General features: G+C 37.8%; 1 protein-coding gene across 1 annotated transcript in view; it reads right to left on the bottom strand.

Annotated features, from left to right (window-relative positions):
• The window catches only part of DNAH11 (dynein axonemal heavy chain 11), a 359,011-nt gene that overhangs the window by 243,408 nt on the left and 90,868 nt on the right, over nt 1–24,735 (bottom strand). The window contains exons 26-29 of the mRNA XM_055347302.2: nt 22,474–22,698; nt 20,847–20,938; nt 19,469–19,595; nt 2,601–2,750 (exon numbers count right to left, since the gene is read on the bottom strand). Of these exons, the coding sequence (XP_055203277.1) occupies nt 2,601–2,750; nt 19,469–19,595; nt 20,847–20,938; nt 22,474–22,698 (594 nt within the window). The remainder of the gene's footprint in view (nt 1–2,600; nt 2,751–19,468; nt 19,596–20,846; nt 20,939–22,473; nt 22,699–24,735) is intronic.

Genomic DNA, 24,735 nt, shown 5'->3' with positions numbered 1-24,735 from the left:
GCTCATCTGACTTTACCCACCAGCAGGCTAACAACTTTCCACAGCCTAAACAGAAAAGGGGGTCTTCACTACTCATTTCTCAGCTTTGAAGGCAAGGAGGTTCTAGACCAAGATTCCCCTCTGGTAACACACAGTGTTTTCAGAAGCCAAACATCACAGACACCTATAGAGGTATGAGTCATATTCTAGAGATTTAATAATAAAAACTCAGTTAAATTTTTTTCTATTAATTTTTAAATCTACTGAAAATTCTTCTCTAAAATCTTCATAGTTCACAGTTTTAAGATAAAATGTTTTCAGCAAGTACCTTAATTATATTCCCTACTGGCTCTAATCTTCACACTTGTCAGAAATTAGACCACAGGAGAGTATTAGAGATAGGACAACTGCTGACTTGTAAAAATTAATCTTTTTTTTTAAAAAAAATTGAAGCTTAGTTTGCACCCACAAATACAACTTAGCCCAGTTTCCATCCTGTTCAAATGTATTTTGTTATATTAATCCAGGTATTTATTTCCTTGGGATATCATATAATTAAACTGATACATATATTATTTGCAAATAATTGACCATAGCAATAAAAAGTGACTATAATAAATAAATACCAAGAATCACATGAGATTCTGAAGATGATACAACTGACTTCTTCCTCCACCCCCTGTGAAGAGAGCAGCAGCATTACTAGAACCTCTGAAGAACTGGAATGGCGTGATAAGCGGTTAATGAGCTGACAACCTCCTCTCTTGAAAGAAACAGGAAACACTGCTCTGGAAATGGCCTCAGTATCTCTTCTTAAGGGCCTTCCCTCTGGCTTCACAACTGTGCTTTGTTAACATGCATGAGTTCAGATTAACCGAATTATGTCAGGTTGTTCTGATCTAACCAATGGGGTCTGGTATCTCTGCCTTAATAACTAAGGGTAACTTTTAATGTCATCAAGCAACAAGTTCCCTCATTAATTCAGTCATTATTGTATGTCTCCTGGATACCCTGGGATCCATACCCTCCACATGGCCACCTGTTCTCAAGAACTTTGCAGTCCATTTGGGAAGACCAAACACACATAAATGTCAATATGTCAGCTCACGTACAGATGACCGTGCCAACAATGGCAACCTAACTCAGTATGCTTTGAGAACTAAGCTCTGATGAGGTGCTTGCTGGATCCTTCCCTTTTTGGTACTTCTCAACCAACCCCCTATAACAACAATTGCTACCTCCATTATTATGTGCATATCCATTTTCTCAATGGGCCTAAGAGCTCCTCGAAGACAAGGGCCATTTCGGAACTCCCCAAAGTCTGACCTAGCATCTGATGCATAGTAGGTATTCAACACTTGCTGAAGAATATACTAATGGACTAAATTGGGGTGAGCCAATTAAAAGAGGCAGAAATACAAAAAAGCACCAAATTAAAAGCATCTTTTTATAAAACAAAGGCAATTAGAGGGTGAATTTGTATATGTTTACAAGTCTCTAGCATAAGTTGCTTATACAGAATAAATTAGAGCACTATAAAAACTTTCAATATCAAGGGTTCCTGCTAGTGACAACCGCATCCATCAATTGGACTATCCCCCTCCGGGCATCATGCCAGTCGGTGAGCAGTTTGCTGGGAGGGAGCAGACAGCAACACACTTTTGTCAAGAGAGTTTATGGCAACCTTTTCTAATCATTATAATATCATCCTAAAAAGCCCAAGAGATCAAAAAATATATTTTAATCAAAGTATTCCACCATCTGCTTCTCCTTCATTTGGCAGGATTTTTCTGGTACAATATTAAAAAGCAACAGAAAGGAGTAAAGAAAACCCTTGTGAAATAAGGTTGCCACTCACATTTCTGCAAATACTTTCAGGAACCCCTGCCCCAACCCAAATGGTTCTCCACTAGACACTATTCCATCAGTTACTCTGTGGATTAACCCAAGCTACGCAAGCTTCATCATAAAAAGATGCAATTCCCCTAAATCATCTGAACACACCAGAAACGCTTTCATAAATCATAATGAGCCATTCTTGTGGATAACTGTTAAGAATATTTTTGAGGTATTTGGCTGTGAGAGGAGAGAATATGCTAACTTAACTCTGTGCACATGGTAATTAGAGTATAGGACATCAGCTTGCTAGACTCGATCAACTTTATTTATGAGGAGCCATTTATAACATTCACAATGGACTACTGAACCACAAAGCCTCTTTAAAACAAGCTTTATTGCAAGGTGCTGCTTCACTATAACCCTTCTCTGTTCTCCGAGCAGTGGTGAAAACAGAATACGCTTTGTAGCAGACTCAGTCACTGAGTTGCATTTGCTACTAATTCTGGGGTCACTCATTCAATCTGTGACAGTTGCTTCTGTCTAGCTCAATTCCTAGCGTCTCTGAGACCCTGCTGGGTGCCAAAGCCACATGAGTAGAAACTGGGACGCATGGCAGAAGAGCCCTCTGTCACAGTGGATACAGATAAAAAGGAACCTCCGAGCACAAAACTAAGCAGAGCCTGATTTGACCTGGGTTGAATTTTTTTCTTGTTCAACTCAACCTTCTAAGAGTATGCTGAAAATACTCCCCTAGCATAGAAAACCTCATAATCAAATCTTACATGGCCCACACATTCACACTCGGCTTGGAATGGGACATACTCCTTTTCTTTGCTGTACATTCCAACTGCCGTGTGTGCAGAAACATCCTGATTGTCTTCAAACTGCAGATCTGCAATGCTGTCGAAAAGTTTGGCAAGGTGACATGTTACCTAAAATGAGAATATTAGAAAAGATAAGAACATTTCTTACTGTAGGCATATTCTGATAATCTAGAGATGATGCCATATGAAGTCATGGAACTTTATGGAGTTAGAGTTGTCTCAAAATGTTTTCCCTCAAAATAAAAGTCACTTCTAAAATATCAGAGCTTGAAAGGATCTTGGTGGAGAAGTGGCCAGTCACTCTGGTCAAATCATCACATACTGGCTGATGAATGCTTACCATGAAAAGTGACCTATTTTCTACTTGATGACTGGATGCTTACTGACTTCTCTATCTGTACCATATTCCTGTAGACAGGCATCCTACTGGGGCTTCTGTAGTAAAGTTTTAAAAAGTCAAATTCCTAGCATTAGTGTACACTATGAAAAAGCTATTAAAATGTCTGAAATGAAAAATGTCAATTAGAAAGAATTTTACTTTTGGGGGAGATCATCTGTTAACACTCACTTGCCTTGATACTTTGGTGAGCCCCACAGTATCCTCGGTACATAAGAAAGATGAGTAGGATTTCTCCCTTTTCATTGATGAGGAAATTAAAACTAAAATATTAGGTAAATTCTCCAAGTTGACATAACTAAAAGTAAGTGGACAGTTAGACATTGAATCTATAATTCCAGGCCACATCTATAAAGATCAAGTTCTTCTGGTGTCATAACCTCTTACATCCTAAGTTTTGCATTCTCCAATACAAAACCAGTAAATAGCACATTGAACTCTATGCAGGCTCCAGACAATTTGGGGGGGAAAAAAAACCAACAACAACAAAGATCAGATCAATGACAAAACATTAGCATCTATTTTGCAGAAGTCAGTTTGAAGAACAGAATCTAACTGGCCTCCAACCGCAACCCCAGAATGAACAACACTTATTCATCTTGTTATGTTAGCACAGACCAGAACAATCCTCCTCTGGGGAGCACTGCCCTGTGTTTTTGTCATGGAGGAAAGGAGAGAATGACATGTGTTGTGTAGGTAAATTCACACCCAAGGAGACAAAAAGAGAACAGACTTTATTAATCAGGGAAGTTACTCTATCATCTCTCTTGAGGTAGACTGAGTAAAGGGCAGGGGCGGCCCAGAAGAAGTATCAGAAATGGGAATACATGTTCCCTTGTTATTCATGGTGCAAATAAAAGCTGCTAAGTGGAAAACAGTTTTGTGGTTCCTCAAAAACTTAAACATAGAATTAGCAATGATCCAGCAACTCCTCTCCTAGGTATATACCTACAGAGTTGAAAATAGGAACTCAAACAGGTATTTGTACATCTCTGTTCATCGAAGCATTATTCACAATAGCCAAAAGGTGGAAACAACCTAAATGTCCATCAAATGATGAATGGATAAACAAAATGTGGTATATCCATACAATGGAATATTGTTCAGTCATTAAAAGGAATATTACTGATACATGCTACAACTTGGATGAATCTTGAAAATATAAGCTAAATGAAAGAAACTAGTCACAATATACCACACATCGTATCTTGTATTATCCCATTTATATGAAATATCCACAAGAGATAAATCCATAGATACAGACAGCAGATCAGTGGCTGCTAGGGGCTGGAGGGAGGGGTATGAGAAGGTACTGCTTAATGGATAGGGGGTTTTACTTTTGGCTTGATGAAAATGTTTTGGAATTAGATAAAAGGTGGTTGCATGACATTGTGAATGTACAAAATGCTATTGAATTGCATACTTAAAACAGTTAATTTAATGTTAAATTTTACCTCAACAGAAAAAAATAAATATGAGCTGCTGATAACCAGAAAATAGGGTGAAGCAATACAAAACATTTCCAAGCATACAGACTCCACTGCTGTAACAAACTTTTCTTGAAATGCAGTTTAACTGGACATGAGAAGTATACCACAGCAACTTCTAGAAACAATAGCAACCTGCCTATATTTTCTGCATGACAAGACCAACACCAATATTGGTAAGGAACTTCTTCAGGGTGATTTAATCTTTAAAGCTTTCAGCCTTTTCATTTTTGCTGTACATGCAGTTTTAGTATCAAAGAAAATCACAGCAAGAAGTCCTCCGAGTTTAAAATAGATGAGTTTTTGAGACTCTCGCTTACTTTAAACACAGATAGAGTGGTAGCTGCCTGATCACAGCTTGGGTTCTATTCTCCTCCATCCCTGTACATTACCCAGAGGATATCAATATAGAGAAAGTCTCCACTAATCTCATAACTCACTCTCCCAGCTGCAGTGGCCAGGAAGTACACAGATGTTGAATGGCTTCTACTGTGTAATGGGCCTAGATAATATTCAATTGAAAAGCCTTTGGATAAATGAGCCTTCAGCCATCAGACACCCTCACACATTACTGCTTGGGTGAGAAAATAATTTCAAGAACTTCTAGCTCTGTAGTAACTCAATGACCAGGAAACACAAATCTTAGGCAGAGTTCTCCTATTTCTTATACATGGCATAGTTGAAGTTAGATGTTTTCATACTGTCTTCTATTTAAACTTTCTGAGGGAACAAGACTATTTTTTTAACTAGTGTGGCCCCTGTTGCCCTCAGATTTGTTCTATTTTTAATGAGATCGCTTCGTATTTGTTAACCCAAAATTAAAATTCCTTCTTCCCAGTGAGCTGTTCGGAAAGGCCTTTCATTTTACAACTAAAAAAAATAGATTAGGCTGGATGCAGTGGCTCATACCTGTAATCCCAGCACTTTGGGAGGCCAAGGCGGGTGGATCACCTGAGGTCAGGAGTTTGAAACCAGCCTGACCAACATGGTGAAACCCTGTTCCTACTACAAATACAAAATTAGCTGGGCATGGTGGCACATGCCTGTAATACCAGCTACTTGGGAGGCTGAGGCAGGAGAATCACTTGAACCTGGGAGGCAGAGGTTGCAGTGAGCCGAGAAGGCACCACTGCACTCCAGCCTGGGCAACAACAGCAAAACTTCATCTCAAATAAATAAATAAATAAATAAATAAGTAAATATTAAAAAACTAATACTTCGTAGGCCCCTCTTCTGATAGAGAAAGGATATGAGCACCTCAAATCATTTTTTAAAAAGAACCAATAACTCACCATGTATTTTGAGCAGGTTTCTAAAAGATTAGTGCAAAAATTGAATACAGGTAGTCGTGACTTTGCAGAATAGTACAAAATCATAAAAATGACCACAGCAGCTGAAATCACATTATGCAATCTGAATGATCAATGGGAGAAACCTATGATGGGACAATGACCTTTACAAATTTGTGTCAAAACATTAAAGCTTCTCACTGTTGGTTATAAACATACAGGGAGATCAAAAAAATCCATAAACTAATATTTTGTCGACTGCATTTTAAAACACTAAACAGTTTTCGTTGCAGAAAACTTAAGTTATTTGAATAGCACTTGCCTCCTTCTCATCTTACTACTTAAGGTACAGAACGAGCATCTTTTCTCTGCCTTGACAAACTCACACTCCCTTTGAATTTATATCCGGCCATCAACATTTTACCTTTCAAGCATTCAATGTCATGAAATTTCTTGTAAGTCTCTTCAATGTGAAGTCAGTTTTTGTTGTTTGGGAGGTTTGTTTTATTTAATATGTTTGTTTTTCCTGGCATCACTTCCTCTGGTACATCTTCATTCTTTTTGTCAAAACCACTGTTGTCGTTTATGTTCCCAAGTTCATCTTCACTAAGTTCCCCTGGCTGCATATCACTCTCTCTGGTGGTGTCTGGTCATCACTGTCCGTCAGCTCTCTCTTCTGTGACTCCCATCTATGTTTGATTCCATTTTTGCTTCTAGCATTATCAATTTTCATTTCTTTGCTACACTTCCAACTTTGTTACTATTTCCTTCTGTCCATTAACTAATGAAAAATGTCATGTAGGTTCCTCACAGAACGACAAGCTTAGCTGTCTGTGTGTGAAGTGAGTAAAAGCAGCACAGTGGCTAATCACTGACAGAATTAGAAAGATGTGACATGACTGTCACTGATCATGATGCACATCTGTTACTTAGGCAGTGATTTTTGTGGGCTGGAGAGTTAGTAATCAACTATCTGCTTTATGCAATCACTCAGAGTTAATTTACCATAGTAGCTGAAATTTGAACCGTGTTGCCAGGGCACTGGCGTTATTTAACCAAACATTAGTAACTGAAATTCATAAATATCAGAACTCTGCACAGGGAGAACCTCTTATGAAATAAAAGAACTTACATTTATCTAATTGTAAGTAAACTGAAAATACCTATCACTAGTTAATTTTATAATTTAAAATGCATACAGTGGTCAGTTGATCTACCGTCATGACTCACAGCTACTGTTCACTTAGAAAACAAAGGGAAAAGTGGCACGCGCCTATAATTCCAGCTACTCCGGAGGCTGAGGCAGAGAATTGCTTAAACCTGGAGGGGCGGAGGTTGCAGTGAGCTGAGATCACGCCACTGCACTCCAGCCTGGGCGACACAGCGAGACTCTGTCTCAAAAAAAAAAAAAAAAAAAAAAAAAGGAAGAAAGATGAAATTACTACAGCTTACAATTATATTCTCAAACCATACAGCTTGCTTTCTGCCTGTATCTAAGTTCGTATTTGCCCTATCTACCTAAAGATGCTGCTGCCGCTTATTAATGGGATAAAATATACACAAAGCCTAGTGCCACTCCTGGCCTGGTAAGCACCTCAGGACTCATTCATATGTTTTCATTAACTAATTTATTCATAATGACAATATTCATAATAATATTTGTAAGAATATAAATCATGACCAAAATATGGGCAGCCCTGGTCTTTTGTGGATGATATTCTCTAGAATGAGATAAAGTGAGTCCATGATTTTTACATGTGTAAAAACTTAAGTCAATGTGTCAAAACAGTAAATAGTTGCATGTGTTTTTTTTTTTGTTAAATAACAGTTTGGGGCCGGACATGGTGGCTCACGCCTATAATCCCAGCACTTTGGGAGTCAGAGGCAAGTGGATCACCTGAGGTCAGGAGTTTGAGACCAGCCTGGCCAATATGGTGAAATGCCAACTCTACTAAAAATACAAAAATGTGCTGGGTGTGGTAGCATGTGCCTGTAATCCCCGCTACTCTGGAGGCTGAGGCAGGAGAATCGCTTGAACATGGGAGGCAGATGTTGCAGTGAGCTGAGATTGCACCACTGCACTCCAGCCTGGGCGACAAGAACGAAACTCCATCTCCAAAGAAAAAAATAATAATAAAATAATAAAATTAAATAACAGTTTTGGTGATAGTACAGGGAAACAGGCATGCAATATGGTTAAGAACCTAAATTGGGAAAAAAAAAAAAAAGGCCTTCTAGAAGCTAGTTAAATCAGTATGGCACATTCATAAAATGAAACCTCTTACAGCTATGAAACATCAAATTGTAGAGGAATATTACAATTTTGATTAAGTATATATGTTATAACTCACAAACACAGACACATTTAAAAAACTATAATAACTCAAAAATAGCAATGAGTATATTAATCTCAACTTTTCAATGTATTTCTATATTTGTCAAACTTTCAATAATGAACATGCAATTACTTACATAATCCAGATTTGCTTTTACCAAAAATAAAATCACAGTATAATATTTTGTAATTTGATTTCTCACTTATTACTGTAACTTAAACATATCCATATATCAGCGCATATAAGGTTGATTTGGTGTTTCTTTCATAAAATGTTTACATGCATAAATTGTATAATTTTATGTAAATGTGTTCACAACACAAATGCTGGGTTTTTTTAAAATAAACTTTTGGAAATTGGAATACATATATGCAGAAAAATGGGAAAAAATCATGTGTGTACAACTTAATAAATTTTAACAAAGTAAGCACAACTCTTGTGCTTACCACAAGATTAAGGAATAGAACAGTCGCTGGGCATGGGGGCTCACATGTGTAATCCCAGCACTTTGGGAGGCAATGCAGGCAGATCACCTGAGGCCAGAAGTTTGAGACCAGCCTGGCCAACATGGCAAAACCCCACCTCTACTAAAAATACAAAAATTAGCTGGCCACGGTGGTGCACACCTATAATCCCAGCTACTCAGGTGGCTGAGGCATAAGAATTGCTTGAACCCAGGAGGTGGAGGTTGCAGTGAGTCGAGATTGCACTATTGCACTCCAGCACTCCAGCCTGGGTGACAGAGTGAGACTCCATCTCCAGAAAAAAAAAAAAAAGAGTAGGATACCAGCACCCATAAGACTCCTCATGGTGCATGCCAGTTACTATTTCTCTAAGAAGGGACATTATCTTTATAGAAGTGAATTCACATAGTACGTACTCTTTTGCATCTGCCTCCTATAGTTCGATATTATGTCACTTGAATTTATTCATGTTATTTGGTATACCACTAGGTTTTCTTCATTTTTATTGCTATGTGGTATTCCATTGTATAAAGACAATACAATATATAAATATATTTAGCCATCCCACTGTTAAGGGACATTTAAATTGTTTCCCATTTTGGACTATTATAAATAAAGTGGCTATGAAAATTCTTGTATACTTCTTTTGGTCCATCTATGTATTTCTGCTGAGTGTACACTGAAAAGGTGAACTGCTAGATAAAAATGTATGATATATTCCTATTTAGAAAATGCTGTTAAACAGTTTTCCTAAGTAGTTGTACTAACTTATAATACTGGTGGCTAGATATGAACATTCCCATTACTCCACATCCTTTCCATTGTTTAGTGAGTTTTAATTTTAGCCTTTGGTGGGTTTGATCTTGATATCTCATTGTATGAGCAAGTATATGTGCTTTTTGAATCCCAAATCATATCAACAATTTAGGAAATATCTACACAAATTAAAAAGAGAAGGGAAAATGAATACTTTACTAGGCAGAGTATTTTAAGTAAAGAGAAACACATTAACTTATGATGTTTTCACCAATCTTCCCAAACTCACTGATGTCAAAACAATGATATCAAGGTATTCAGGAAGGGAAAAAAATTAAAGAAATAAAGAAAACAAAAACTTGGATTAGTACTTGTTTTAATCAATTCTTTGCTTTGTTTTTAAATTTCAAGTAAAATATTTTATTTTAAATCAGTAGCACATAGAGTCCTTGATACTGATGAATGTATATCCACATACACATATATAAATATGTATATACATAACTAACATATATTAATTAACTTTGCAGTATAACAAAACACGCCAAGATTTACTGGCTTCTTCATCAGCCACAATTCAGTGTGTTGGTTTTGGGTTGCCTCAGCTAGTCCAGCTGGACTCTCCCACACATTTGTAGCCTGCTGGTGATCGGTGGCTTCTCTCATGTGTGTGATGGTTGCTCAGCTGGTAGCTTGGGTATGGGCATGTTAATCTCATTATCCACCAGGCTAGGGTTGACTCAATCATGATGGGATGGTTACAGGTTTCCAAAGAGCAGCAAAAGGGCAAGTGATGGTATACAAAAAATTTTCAAACTTTTGCTAATGACACAGTGGCCAAAACAAGTCATATGGCAACCCAAATGGAGAACTAGTATCTAGCCTTGATCAATACGGCCACATCACATTGAAAGGGCATGGATACAGGAAGGGAAAGAATTTGTGGCCAATTTTACATTATTGTATGTTACATACTTTTATTGGTTCTTTATGCACTTTGTTTTGCCTGTTACTTAGAAGCCAAACAGACAATACCTACTACTTTCTTCATTTGGTATATAAGGATATTGAGGTTCAGAAAGGTTAAGCAATAACATAGCCAGTTATTATAATCAACAGAGCCAGTATTTAAATTTACATATATATTATTTCAATGTTTCTATGTTTTTGGTACCATTCCATCTTCTAATGATTGGCTAATGCTCCAATTTTTTCTAGTTCCATACAGTTGACATTTCAGTGTTCATAATTTTTTGGTATAGATCCAAATTTCCATCTAGTGTCATCTTCCTTTTGCTTGAAGAACTTTCTCTAACATTTCTTGTAGTGCCAGTCTGGTGGTGATGAAATCTTAAGAGTTTTTGAATGTGTTAAAACATCTTTATTTTGCTATCCTTTTTTAAAAAGGTATTTTTACTGGGTATAAAATTTTACGGTTACAGGTGTTCTTTTTCTTTCAGTACATTGAAACTGCTACTCCACTGTAGGCCAGGTGCAGTGGCTAATGCCTGTAATCCCAGCACTTTGGGAGGCTGAGGCAGGCAGATCACAAGGTCAGGAGATCAAGACCATCCTGGCTAACAAGGTGAAACCCCGTCTCTACTAAAAATACAAAAAAAATTAGCCAGGTGTGGTGGCAGGCGCCTGTAGTCCTAGCTACTCGGGAGGCTGAGGCAGGAGAATGGCGTGAACCTGGGAGGCGGAGCTTGCAGTGAGCCGAGATCAGGCCACTACACTCCAGCCTGGGCAATAGAGTAAGACTCTGTCTCAAAAAAAAAAAAAAAAAGAAAGAAAGAAATTGCTACTCCACTGTCTGCTTACTTGCATTGTTTCCAATGTGAAGTCTGTTGTCATCCTTATGTTTGTTCATTTGTATAAAATATGGCTTTATGGATGATTTTGAGACTTCTATATTGTTTTGACCAATTTGAGCAATTTGGTATAGTTTTCTTTCCTTTTTTTGTGTTTGGGCTCATTAAATTTCTTAAGTCTGTGAATTTACACTTTTGTACTTTTCATCAATTTGGAGAACTTTTGGCTGTTGTTTTTCAAATATTTTCTATCTTTCTTCTTGTTCCCCACTTTGGGAAGTCCTAGCACACATATTAAGCTCTCTGATATTTTCCAGGTCTCTACTTAACTTTTTGAACACATGAAATATACATATAATTACTTTTAATATCTTATTGGCTAAGTCTATCATCTGTGTCAGTTCTGGGTCAGTTTTGTCTCTTTTTTCATGGGTTGAATATTCCTATTTCTTCACATGCTCAGTAAACTTTAATGCAATGCCAGACATTGTGAACTTTACGTTGCTTAAAAATGAATATATTTTCACTCCCATACTTTTGAGATTTTTTTCCTGGGATAAATTACTTGCAAAAGGTTTGATCCTTTTGGATATTGCTATTTAAGACTTGTTTGGTGGGACTACAGCAGTGTCTAATCTAGGGCTATTTATTCCCCGCTACCAGGAAAGACCCTGTCAGTATTCTACCTATAAATTATAAGGGCTTCAAGTCTAGTTGGTAGAAGCAGCCATTATTTCTTGCCCTGTTGGAGCTCATTGGGCACCTGATAGTTCTTTCCCCAGGCCTGGATAGTTTCCTCACATGTAGTGCACTATTCAGCACTCTGCCTAATACTCTCCATAAGTCTCTGGAGTTCTCTTTGTACAACTCTTTCCTCTGTGGTACTCAGTTCTGCAAAGTATAGTCACTTTGGACTCTGGGTTTCCCTTCATGTGCTATGGCCTGGAAACTCTCTCAGGACAGAAAACTGAGACAATCATAGTGCTCACTCCATTTGTTCCTCACCTGTGATGAATCCCTGTTCCTCATCTGTCATGAATCCCCACTGCCTGATGTCCAGCGTCTAGAAAACAGCTGTTTTTCATATATTTTGTTGAAATTTTTCATTGTTTCAGGCAAGAAGGTAAATCCAGTTCCTGTTATCTCATCTTGTTGTGGTTTTGGTTTACATTTCCCTGATGACTTCTGAAACTGAGCAACCTTTCTTATGTTTACTAGCCATCGCATCTTTTTTTTGTGAACTAAGTATTCTGCCCACTTTTATATTAGATTATCTGCCTTTGTTTTTTGTTGGAGTTCTTTATATATTCCATATATGAGTCTTTTGTTTGTATTGCAAACACCTTTTCCCACTTTGCAGCTTGCATTGTTATTCTCTTAACAGCATCTTTTGATAAGCTAAAGTTTTAAAATTTTAACACAGTCAAATTTATCCATTTTTTTGTTTATAGTTAGGACTTCTGTGTCCAATTTAAGAAAATTTTGCTTAGCGCAAGATTATGAAGATATCCTTCGTCACATGTTGTATATCGTTTGTTTCACCTTTCTCATTTAGATCTACATCCATCTGGAATTGATTCTTAGATATGGTAGATATCTAATTTTTAGATATCTGATTCAGATATCTGATTTTTAGATACAGTAGATTCCTCCTCCCCCTACCCTGGCAAATTTCTATCCAATCCACCTTAGAACCATTTATTATTATTGTTTGATTCTCTGTATATATCCTCCTTAATGGGGCCTGAGTTCCAGTTTTATTTTATTTCTCTCCTTCTTTCAAGTTCCATGAGCCTCTTGAAAGCTCTGATCAGCTTCTCATGCCATTGGCCACATCTATGAATTATCAAATGTCTCGAGGAGAAAAGCAGCACCAAACATTCGGCAAATCTCTTTGTGCTTTCTTCTGCTGCTATCTTAGCCCCTGGCACACTAATTCTTCAATACTCTTTAAATGCTCTTCAGTGCATTTAAACAGATTTAGTTAAATATTTTATCCAGCTTTTCTAGTTGTTTCCAGAAAGAACAGTACTCTGTTAAAAGCTAATCTGTTATAGCTGGAAGCTCTACCCACTGAGTTTAAGCTGGAACGGAACAACCTTCATCAAGTGATATCAAAGCAAGGCTGAGACCAGAACAATTTCAGATTCCAGAGAAGGGCCTAGAAACTCCTCGCTGGCAGGACCCCACATTTATAATATTTAATTTTTGGATCTCATAACATTGAAGTGATATTTTACTTTAATCTCACATTATAATAACCTTAATGTTGTTGTACAACTTATACATTGGCTATGGAGAGAATTCCAAAGGGGCTACAATAGAATACAATGCAGTGGCAACACATATGCAAAATGAAGAAAAAATTGTGCATATTGCTATACAATTTGTGATTAACCATATATTCATCATTTTGAGAAGATAATCAAGGATAATCTCCATGGGATATATAATTTATGGCATTTATTTTGAAAGTAGATTCTCTATTTTCTTGTCATACACCTAAATACCTGAACCTCTAGGTGAATCAGGCTGCCTTTATATTAAGGTATCCATTTAAAATACTACATATTCATAAGTCATGCCAAGCAGAGTTGCTCTTACACTGTACTTTCTGTGACAGACTACACTTTCATGAGCAGCTTCTATTCCTTCCTCCTCAGCTGCAGGTAAATAGAGCCAATGGCAAGATGGTCAAAACCATGGCCCCTTTTCTGTGTCCTTTTGCTCCTTCTTTCTCATTCCTTCTTCAGCCCCAGCTTAAACTCAGGAGCAACCACTTCCTCCACATTAGATACGTCTTATCTTTCCAGCTTTCTACTTCCTTTAGGAAAGTTAGAATTTTTTTATGGATTTCATTTTAACTAAAACTCATTCATTCTTACATGCCCTCAACTTACCACGTACATATTGAGTCTTTTTCCTATTAATTTTCTAAAGAAGAATATCCTCCTGTCAGTGAAGGTTTTGGCATACTATGAATGATTATTGAGCTCCATCCTCTTAAAATTCATATGCTGAGACACTTTTACTCTATCAGGAAGATAACCAAATGGAAGCTCTGCATAAAAACATACTGTGCTTGTGGGAATGTGGGGTCGAGATATTTGCTCCTTTAAGATCCAATGGTGCTTTTTATCACCTAATATAAAGCTCATTTCTCACAAGCACCTTTTTGAATGCCAATATTTACAGTCTATTAGAGGTATCAGTTGAGTGCCATCTGTCTCATCGCTGTAATTTAGGGGATTTCTCCAAAGACAAGTTGGCAGATTTCCTTGTGTGTAGATTGGTGCAGATGTCCTTGAAGGGCATTTCTTCATGCAAACATTAAGCATTCCTGAGTATATGTATCTTGTCATTTTACAGAATGCATTGTGGCTTCAATTTCCACAGCTACAACCATCTAGCAGCCACATTAAGTCATATTTTAAAAAGGTGAAATTAATTTTAATGTATATTTAATCCAGTATATCCCAAAATATTATCATTCAACATGTGAGTAATATAAAAAGTGAGATCTTTTCCATTATTTTATTTGCAGCAAGTCTTTGAAACCAGGTAAGTATTTTATATTTACAGCATAGCTCAATTTGGATTTTTCATCTGAAAATGTTACATCTGTATTTGCGTTTCATACAATATGCAGGGGCAAAGGTAGATTCACTCACCGAAGTTGTTTCAAACACGCAATGTTTTCCAATAACTGAATCAAATATCAACTTTTAGATTTAAATCAATTGCAATTCATTACAATAAAAAGTCAGTTCCTTAGCTGCCACATTTCAAGTGCTCAGTAGCCATATAAGAATCACAGCTACCCCATTAGAAGCACAAGTAGAGCCAATCACGTTGACAGCGAGTCTTTCTTTAGTATAGCTCTATTGTGGATTAGCTTCTCCAAACCTAACCTTTATGGAGAAGTTAAATGTTTCATAGACAAGAGAAAGAAAATGTGCAAACTGTTCTCAAACAAAAAGACCTTTCACATCATAAGGAATCAGTGGTTAAAAACACCTTGATTGTCCAAAGTTGTCAGTTATTTTAAGGTAGTATATAACAACCTGAAAGGGTGCAAAAGGGTAAACTGATATTATTTTGTCTGACTTTAACAACTATACTAGTTCAGTTAAAAAATACAAATGTTTTTCTGAAAGGGGAAAAAATACCAAAGAATGTTAATACTGAATCCCATAAGGACTTCAGGCCAGTTGTCCATAGCTATTGCACCATGTCAATGAATCCTGCAAATACACCTTTAAGTTTTATTTCTACAGCAACTACCAGAGACTTTTACCATTGAAGTTAAGCAGCACCTGTATCCACCATCCTTTAGTTAATCGATAACCTTGGGAGGTCAGGCTAAATTTTGAGGGAAGGATATTTTTAGAACTTGACCTTAACCAAACTTACTCCTAAGCTGATAATTACTGACAGCATTCTAGACACACCAATTTTATCACTCTGTCATTCCAACTCTTGTATCTTAAACTGGGGGTTTCTGCTTACAGAATGGCGGTTGTAGTGGTTATCAGACCTCCCTGGCTGGTCTATTCAAGCTGATCACATTCCACAATTAACTGCAGAAACTCTCACTTGGACCAACACTCTTAAATGGAGTTTGGGTGAGTAAAGGAGGGACGCCTGGAAAATTCAAGTCATTCACAAGATGTCAAGATGAGTTATCTACCCACAAAGGGCGCCTTTTATGGGGAAATTGCATTGTTGCTCCACAAGCTGCAGTTGCCATGTTATCTCGGTCACACTACAGGGAGCACATTCAGGAATGCTAGCACAAAAGGCATGGACGGAAAGACTAAGTCTGGTGGTCTGAAACTGATTCTAATGTTGAAAAGAGGGTAAGAGAGTGTGGCAAGATCACACTATCTGGCATAACAGCCTGTAGCATTAACTATTCCATACTTAGTGAGCAAGAATTCAGAATGCATGCTGAATTTGCAGAACCGTTTCTTTCAGGGAAAGAAGCCGACTATGGCTCTAGATGACTCAAATGGCCCCTAGCTCCTCCTCAATAAGTCACTCTTGGATGGTTATTTGTACCACAAAGGCTGCTAAACACTTCTTCTAATAATATACCTTTAGTAACAGTGTGATAGCATTTTATGTACATTTTAATTGTTCAAAATTTACGTAGTGTACAGGAAAAGACCTCAATGAAATCACATTTTGAGCACAACTTGGAATACAAATTTTCCCAAAATTTCAAAATATATCAAAAATATATGTAACCACTTCAAATCTGTGTGTCAGAACTGTAAGCATGTTTATACTGTGGCCACAGGACTGGATCCTTTAGCTGGCAAGAAGAAATACCCATCTCCCTTTGTTAGCGTGGTGGCATTTATCAGCACAGCTGTGAGGGAGTTTGGAGAGCTCCATGCTATGATTTTAACATTCAGCTTCATCATAATTTCAAATGTTTCAAACGTCTTATATAATCTAGTCATTCATTAAGGAGGGGTACTAGTACTGAGCAATGTACCTGGAATTCAGGGATTTAGAATGCGTAGCTAAAATGCTATGAATGGGGTAGGTGAGGAGACATCCACAGTAAGTCACACTGATAATGGAGAAGACAGCACTCTGTAAAATACCGAAGTCATGTTGTAAAAAATTTTTTTAAAGGATGTAAAAAGCACATCACTGAAATTTGAAAAGTCAACTGGCATCAGAGATGCACAGACTGTGAGTCAACATGTAGTTTAGCTAAGGCATGAAGGATTTTTTGATGATTTAAAAGGAGGGTGAACAGAGTTGGTGACAAGAATTCACTGAGTGACCTTTTTCTCTAGCACAGACTAGGACTTCAATTAAGGACAAAGAGGTGGTGAGTATGTGCACATTCTGAAGGTAATGGACATGGGTTAGGACAGTTAGTCCTTCCAGGGTTTGGTAAGACACATCTCAACACCCCACCCTCCTCTACCTCCATGCATGCCTTCTACAGAAAGTACCATAGGGAGGAAGAGGGCAAAGGAGGCCATCTGCACAGTGTGAGTTATCAGCCACGACGGGGAAGCCATGGCATCTCCCTTCCCTTTCGTGGGTAAGGTAGAAGACTGGGTCCCCCAACCTCCACTCTAAGGTCAAGTAAGAGGAATAGGAGAATCACTCATAAAAACTCTGGGCACCAGTAGGAAGTGAATCTTTGATGTGCCCCTTGTTTGGACATCTGCCTAGGTAGAAAAGGAGAAGGAAGATGGAACCAGGTGGCTGGTTACACTGCCAGGAGCAAGAACTGGGAGGATTAAAGTGGGGGTGGCTCTGGCATATACATCCCTGGGGAGGTTCCCTTTGTCCAGAGGACCTGCACACTTGTTCCACCAGAAATCCAGCACGTGGATCCTTGCTGTTAAGGGTGAAGATGGACAGTCACCGCTGGTGAGGGAAGCAGGAGCGGTCATTAAGAAAGGGCAATGACAGACAGATCACACCCCTAAACCCCTCCTCATGATAAATGGACAGAGACGGGGGATGAAAAAGCTGAAGTCTCCCTCCCAACACCAGGTTATTAAATGAAAGCTTGGCCTTGACATGGAGATGAGATGGAAATTTCCAACTAGAATATGCTGAGTTGCTTTTGGTTTATTTTTTAAGTTTTTAATAAGAAAGGGGGACCAGGAAATTACGATACCTGCCCGAGATATTATTAAGGGATCTGCTACCTGGGAAAAGAGATTCGGCAGGGCACATGTGAGATTAGTAATTGCAGAAAGATAAAACTGTTTCATGACTGTTATTCCAAGGGATTAATATTATTCAATAAACCAGTCACATAAGTGTTCATTGTATTTAAATAATATGATTAAAAGAAAAAGAAAGCTTACCTACTTACAGATTTATGCACCTCTCTGCTAACTTACTTACTGGAAATTCATTTTGCATTATAAGCATTTCAGATTTGAAAAGTATTCAGAAACATGTACTTTTGTGAAATATAATACCTGCTACCCTCATATAGTCACCCTGGGCAGAGGGTTCAGCTGCTGGTCATGAGGATGCCCTCAGGGGCTTATTGAAGTACAGTGTAGTTACAACTATTATGTTTCAAAATACTTTTTTTAAAGGCATCCAATTGTGTGCTAATAAGTATGTAAAAGATGGATATAGTAGATTCATAGTCAATTTAATCACAGAGATTTTATTTGCAAAGCCATCTGGAAACTAGCATGAATATACAAAACAATACTACCTGAGTGGTGACCCTGAACATGTTGCCCAAATTGTCCAACAATTCTGTTACTAATAGCACGACTGCACTTGTATTATCAACAACGAGAATAGCCAACCAATTGAATTTAGGTTCAAAGTTAAGTGACGAACAAGAGAGAAATAATTAAGATAAATACTGTGCCCGAAGAACAGCAAAATTCAGGGAACTGCAATGTGAAGAGACACACATTCTAAAGAAAATGGCACAAAAAATATCTAGAGTAAAATTTTTCTGAGAAAAAAAAACATGGAGAAAACTCCACAATTATATAGCACAAGCTTCAGTTTTAAAATAATCTGTAATATACAGTCAACTCTAGGAGTGGCCAGCTATGTCAGCCACAACAACTGTTAAGATCTAAGTGAACAGGAATGATTGAGTTGGTCTAAATGAAAGGCAACATTCTCTTAAAGTTTATAGGAAGGAGTGCTCTGGAATTTGTACAGTTTGTCCCTGATCTGAGCTCTCAGATTACACAAGATAGTATCTGTTTTTATTTGCTTTAAATATTGACATGGGAATCAGCAAAAAGGCAATGCATTATTTTTGCAGAGATATGGGAAAATTAGAGGGTTAATTAGGGATGATCCTGAAATTATACAAATCTAACTTGGACAGCACTGAAGATAAGCCCAATGTCTTAATTATGAAGGTGACTCTGAAGGGAGGAGTAAGAAGGTACCAGCTATGATCTTGTTCCAAGTGACCCTTTCTCCCCTAGGAAAGCTGCTAACCAGGCAATGGATGCCCCAGCTCTTGTCCCAGAATTCTGGGGGATTTGGCGACAGTGTTTCTTTCCATCAACTTCTTTCAGCACTGTAAGCCTTACACACTTAATATAGTTCCTCTTTACGGAGCACCAGACAGTTATTCTTCCTACTCCCTTTTGCACAGCCTCTGACATCCCTCTGATGCTACATTACAAATTTTAACTGCAGATTTTCTAGTTCCTGGCCCATGTGACATGACAGGTAGCATTTGACAATGATAGAGACACTATGACATTCCTCAGCTAACACAGTATAATACGAGACTTTCAAAAAAAATATTACCTGTTTAGGCTGAGCTCCTTTTGAGAGAATGTCAAGTAAATCAGCAGAAGAGATGAAATAGAAGCGAGGAAAGGCTAGGCGCTTGGTTTCCAGGTATTCAGCGAGAGCTTTTTCACAAAGAGAAAGCCTATATGAATGAAAAATGTTTTTAAGCATATCTTGTCCCTTCAGTCATTAAAACTTCAGCAAAACAAAACTCAAGTCCTCTATGTCCATTCATTATAGTAAACTCACTGTTTAATAGGTAGCTTACTTCCTTCTTTTTGACACCATCATCTATCTTGCTTATGACTAATATACATTATGCCAAGTAGAAGAGTACTATGCCAAATACACACACACACACACACACACACACACACACACACACACACACACACACACACACACACACACCATTAGCTGTGGCTAAATATGAATTAGACTTAGGTTTACGTTATTCATTGCTTTTCCGAATGACACTCCTAAACAGCAGTGGAGAAGACTAGGTTGCCATCCTTCAACCTGAGAGCAAAATGCACTCGTAAGATGTAATTGGTTTACAGCCTTCTTTTCCCCCACTGGATGTCTACAAAACACAAGTGACTTCCCTCCTGTCAGGTATTCAGAGGAGTCATAAGATCCAGAATTGGTTCCACTTTATTGCCCTTAGCAGAGCAGAAATGACCCAGAGGCAGAGCCCCAAAGCCCCAAAGAGCATTACTCAACTGAAATAATTAACTTCGCCCTTTTCGTTACCAAAAAATCTTTCAGACTATAAAACTGCTTTGTTTATGTAATATAAAATTTTATCTAGATCTTCTCCTTATCTTGCAATAAAAAAAAGGATCGCAGTTCCACAACCCATCATTTTAGTAGCAGATCTGCTCATTTTTAATCAAAAGCCAGAATATTCTTATGACCACTAACTCTTATAGAATTAAATGTGAAAATTACTTTACAAATGGCCCTTGGGACCATGATTTAAAAAATGCTACTGTGCTCCCTCAGGATAATTTCTAATAAAATGAAACTACATAGAAACTAAAGGACTACATTAACTGAGTGCAATCCCAGGTGCTCAATCAATATTTACAGGATAGTCTGAGGAAATAATTGATCAATCAATCATGTCATTTCTCTTGATAATAAGATACTCTAATTTTACTAGTATAATACTCCTCTCAGAAAACAAATATTTTTGGGTTTATTTACATTAACTTACTATATATATGTTCCATGTCATATGTACGAGACAACTAGATAATTATAAGCAAAATTACAAAATAATTTAGTAGAGGTTGCACCTCCATAACACAGTATTAAATACTATTAGGTATGTGAAAAAGACTTCATAAAATTACAGTAAATTGATTATCTTATATAGCTTTATTCTTACCTGGACTGTAAATCTTTAAGTTTTTCATAGAGATTAGGTCTGCATGTTGCTTCTAACACATTTTCTACTTTGGCTGTCTTGAACATTAACTCCTGTATGAAAGTACAATACGGGGCCGTGGATATTAGAACTATCTTTTCTAAACTTTTAATCATTTCAAGAATTAAAAAAATGAAGAACAAAGAATGAAGAGGCAAGGTCAAAAATACTTCTAAGAATGTCTGACACCACATCTGTTTACTTTTGCTTTTCAACTCTTAGATGAAGATCAAAAGCAATGTAGAAGCACACCGTTTTTATAAAAATAAATGTGATAATAAGCATTGTCACCACTTTAGGCCCACACAGAATTTTTCTCTTCTAAATCAAACGAAAAAGAATAAAGGCAAAAGGAGACAAGGAAGGGAGAATGGGAAGAGGAGAAAGAAGAGAAAGGGAGACAGGTAGGAGGAGGTGGGGGCAGAGCGGGAGGAGGAGGAGAGAGAAAGGGAGAAAGAGAGGAAGGGAGAAAGGGAGGAAGGGAGAGAGGGAAAGAGAGAGACAGAGAATGAGAGAGCACCCAGAATCTTAAAAAGCACACCTACGTATAAAAATGAGAGAGATATAAACAATCTATTTTTTCTTCCTCAAAAGTTAAATGACTTAAAATTTATCTGTGACTTCTACCTTAGGTAGAAAGAAAAAACCTTTTAATCTCAATTTTTATGAGAAATAGTCACTCTCCTTTGCTAGAAATCTCTCCAATCAATTATCATTACATGCACCATGCCACGCGCTTTCTATGGCTTTTACAGAAAAGAAAAACCGAAACTAGTAGTACTATTTTCTACCTGTTGTCCTTTCTCAGTCTTTTACTTCTGAAGACGAATCTGTTTACCTTTATTACCATAAGGGTCGGCAATCTATGGTGCATGGGACAAATATGGCCTGATGTTTGTTTTTGCATGACCTAGCAGCTAAAAATGGTTTTTAAATTTATTTTGGAGACAGGGTCTCATTCTGTCACCCAGGCTGGAGTGCAGTGCTGCAGTCATAGCTCACTGCAACCTCAAACTACCTTGGCTCAAGTGATCCTCCCACCTCAGCCTCCCAAGTAGCTAGGACTGCAAGCTTGGGCCACCTTGCCTAGCCAATTATTTAAATTTTTTTAGTAGAGAAGGGATCTCACTATACTGCCTAGGCTTGTCTCGAACTCCTGGCCTCAAGTCATCCTCCTACCATGGACTCCCAAAAGGCTGGGATTATAGGTGTGAGCCACCGAGCCTAGCCTACATTTTTAAATCATTGAAAAAAAAATTAAAAAAAGTGTATTTTGTGACACATGAAAACTATGTGAAATTCAAATTTCAGTGTCTACAAGTAAAGTTTTATTGGCATATAACCATATCCATTTGTTTATTACCCATGTCTTCTTTCATGTTGTAATGGCAGCATTCAGAAGGTGTTAGACAGGCTGCATGATCCACACAGCCTGAAATATTTATTACCTGGCCCTTTGCAGGAAAAGTCTCCTGACTCCTGCTTACTCATGCAAAAATGCATTCATTTTTATAAATACGATCCTCAACAAAATCATGTTACTTTACAAAACTTTGCTAGAATAGCATACAGCCTGTCTTTGACAAACCTTAAATTCAGCATCCACCCCATCAAATCTTCTAGCATCTTTCACAAGCTGGATTCGAATATCTTCTGAACAGACAAAAATGCTTTCCAGGTGAGACCAAGTTCGCTGGACTTCCATCCAAGTGAAGATGACCAAGTCTGCTATGTTTAATTTATTTTGCCAGCTTAACACTTGCTCAATGAAATATTCTACATACTTGCTTTGAAGAAGAGTCTGCAACTGAACCTAAAATAAAGGCAAAGAATTTTAAATAGTAGCTAAATTTAGTAGAATGTGAGTGCTATGAGGGAGGCACTATATCTACTCTGTTTATTGCTAGATTCTCAGACCTAGCATGTAATATCTGGAACTGGCATTTAATAAGTTTTTGCTAAATGACTGAATGAGTGAATTAATGGTAGTAAATATTTATATTAACATTTTTCCAAAAAGAAAAAAAGATAAATATATGCAACTGTTATCTCATATGTCTTTCTCAAGAAGGCCCTGCACCTATTGCAGGCAGAAAAAAAATACTGTGTATTGGGGGTTCAGCACTGGGAATTAAACTGTATTCTTTCATTGCTCTTCCCCTCATCCCTGCCTATTAGTCATGCCAAGATTGTGTAGGTATGTGTTTATTAATCTTAAAAAAATAGGCCGGACGCGGTGGCTCACGCCTGTAATCCCAGCACTTTGGGAGGCCGAGGTGGGCGGATCACGAGGTCAGGAGATTGAGACCAACCTGGCTAACACGGTGAAACCCTGTCTCTACTAAAAATACAAGAAATTAGCTGGGCGTGGTGACGGGTGCCTGTAGTCCCAGCTACTTGGGACGCTGAGGCAGGAGAATGGTGTGAACCCGGGAGGCGGAGCTTGCAGTGAGCTGAGATCATGCCACTGCACTCCAAGCCTGGGCAACAGAGTGAGACTCTGTCTCAAACAAACAAACAAACAAACTGCCCCCCACCAACCTGCTAGGCCCTCCAGCTTCCACTTTCCTCTCTTTTCAGTTTACTGCTAAGCTCCACAGCTCTCCTATCACCAGTGCTTGTTTTTGTTTTGTTTTTTCAAGTATTGGTTGCAGTTTTATTTTGAAAAGAATGCTAAAATTAATGTGGTTTTTGTTTCTCATGTTTAAATTAAAAGAAAAGCTAACAAACTCTATTTTAATTAAAATATGTTATGTCTGAAACGCTTCTATCACACAGCATTACATATCTGCCTAACTTAAATGTTTTAAATCTGTCCTCATGTGTCTTTTTTTCCCTTCCAACATTTATTTTGGGTTCGGGGGGGTACATATGCAGGCTTGTTACATAGGTAAATTGCATGTTATGGGGGTTTGGTGTGCACATGATTTCATCACCCAGGTAATGAGCATACTACCTGACAGGTAGGTTTTTGATCCTCACCCTCCTCCTGCCCTCCACTCTCAACTAGGCCCCAGTGTGTATCATTCCCTTCTTTGTGTCCAAGGGGACTCAATGTTTAGCTCAGCAGTGCTTGTTTTAATGCCATGCAGTGTAGCTAGTATTTCTCGCTATTCTATGACACTGAAATCTCAGAAAGTCACTGAGTACAATGACCTCTACTGCTCATTTTTCTCTACTCTAGGTATTTAACATACTTGACTCTTCTTTGAGGGAAAAACCTCATGCCTTGACTTCTCTATGATATTACAGTATCCTGTTTCAAGCATTTCTCTGACCACTCTCTTGCTGCCTCCTTTTTGTCTCCTCCTCTTGTTCACCGAATTCAGCCTTTTCCAATGCTCTATTCTCAGCTGGCTTATCTCCTTTAGTCTCTTTATCTAGTTCATCAAGTCTCAAGATACTGACAGTGAACTCCCAGCTACCAGCTCTTGGATGAACCTCTGTGTTGAGCTGTGATCTGGTGTTTCACCTTTGCATAAATGTCCTTCACACTGAATAAACCAATAATAAGTGTCATCTCTCCAAACCAGTTTCTTTTCCTAAATATCTTAATGTCTAATAATAACACTACTGTTATTTCCTCTGAATAGTTTGTCTCTTCTACATTTCTTTTCATGTCTGAAGAGATGTTAACACTATAATTTTAGAATTCAAGACCATGTATCATGTGCTCAGCCTATCTGTCCAGGCCTATCTTTCACTACCCCCATAAAGAAAATCTATAGTCCAAGGAAACTAGAGTCTTAACATTACCTTTGAATGGTAGAGACATCCTGTCATTCCAAGGTGCTACTAATATTGTCCTCATTGCCTAAATACCCTTTTCTGACTGCCATTTTTTGAAGAA

The sequence above is a fragment of the Gorilla gorilla genome, chromosome 6, assembly GCF_029281585.2.
Source record: "Gorilla gorilla gorilla isolate KB3781 chromosome 6, NHGRI_mGorGor1-v2.1_pri, whole genome shotgun sequence".
NCBI classification, from domain to species: Eukaryota; Metazoa; Chordata; class Mammalia; order Primates; family Hominidae; genus Gorilla; species Gorilla gorilla.
This window is presented reverse-complemented; position numbering and strand designations above follow the sequence as displayed.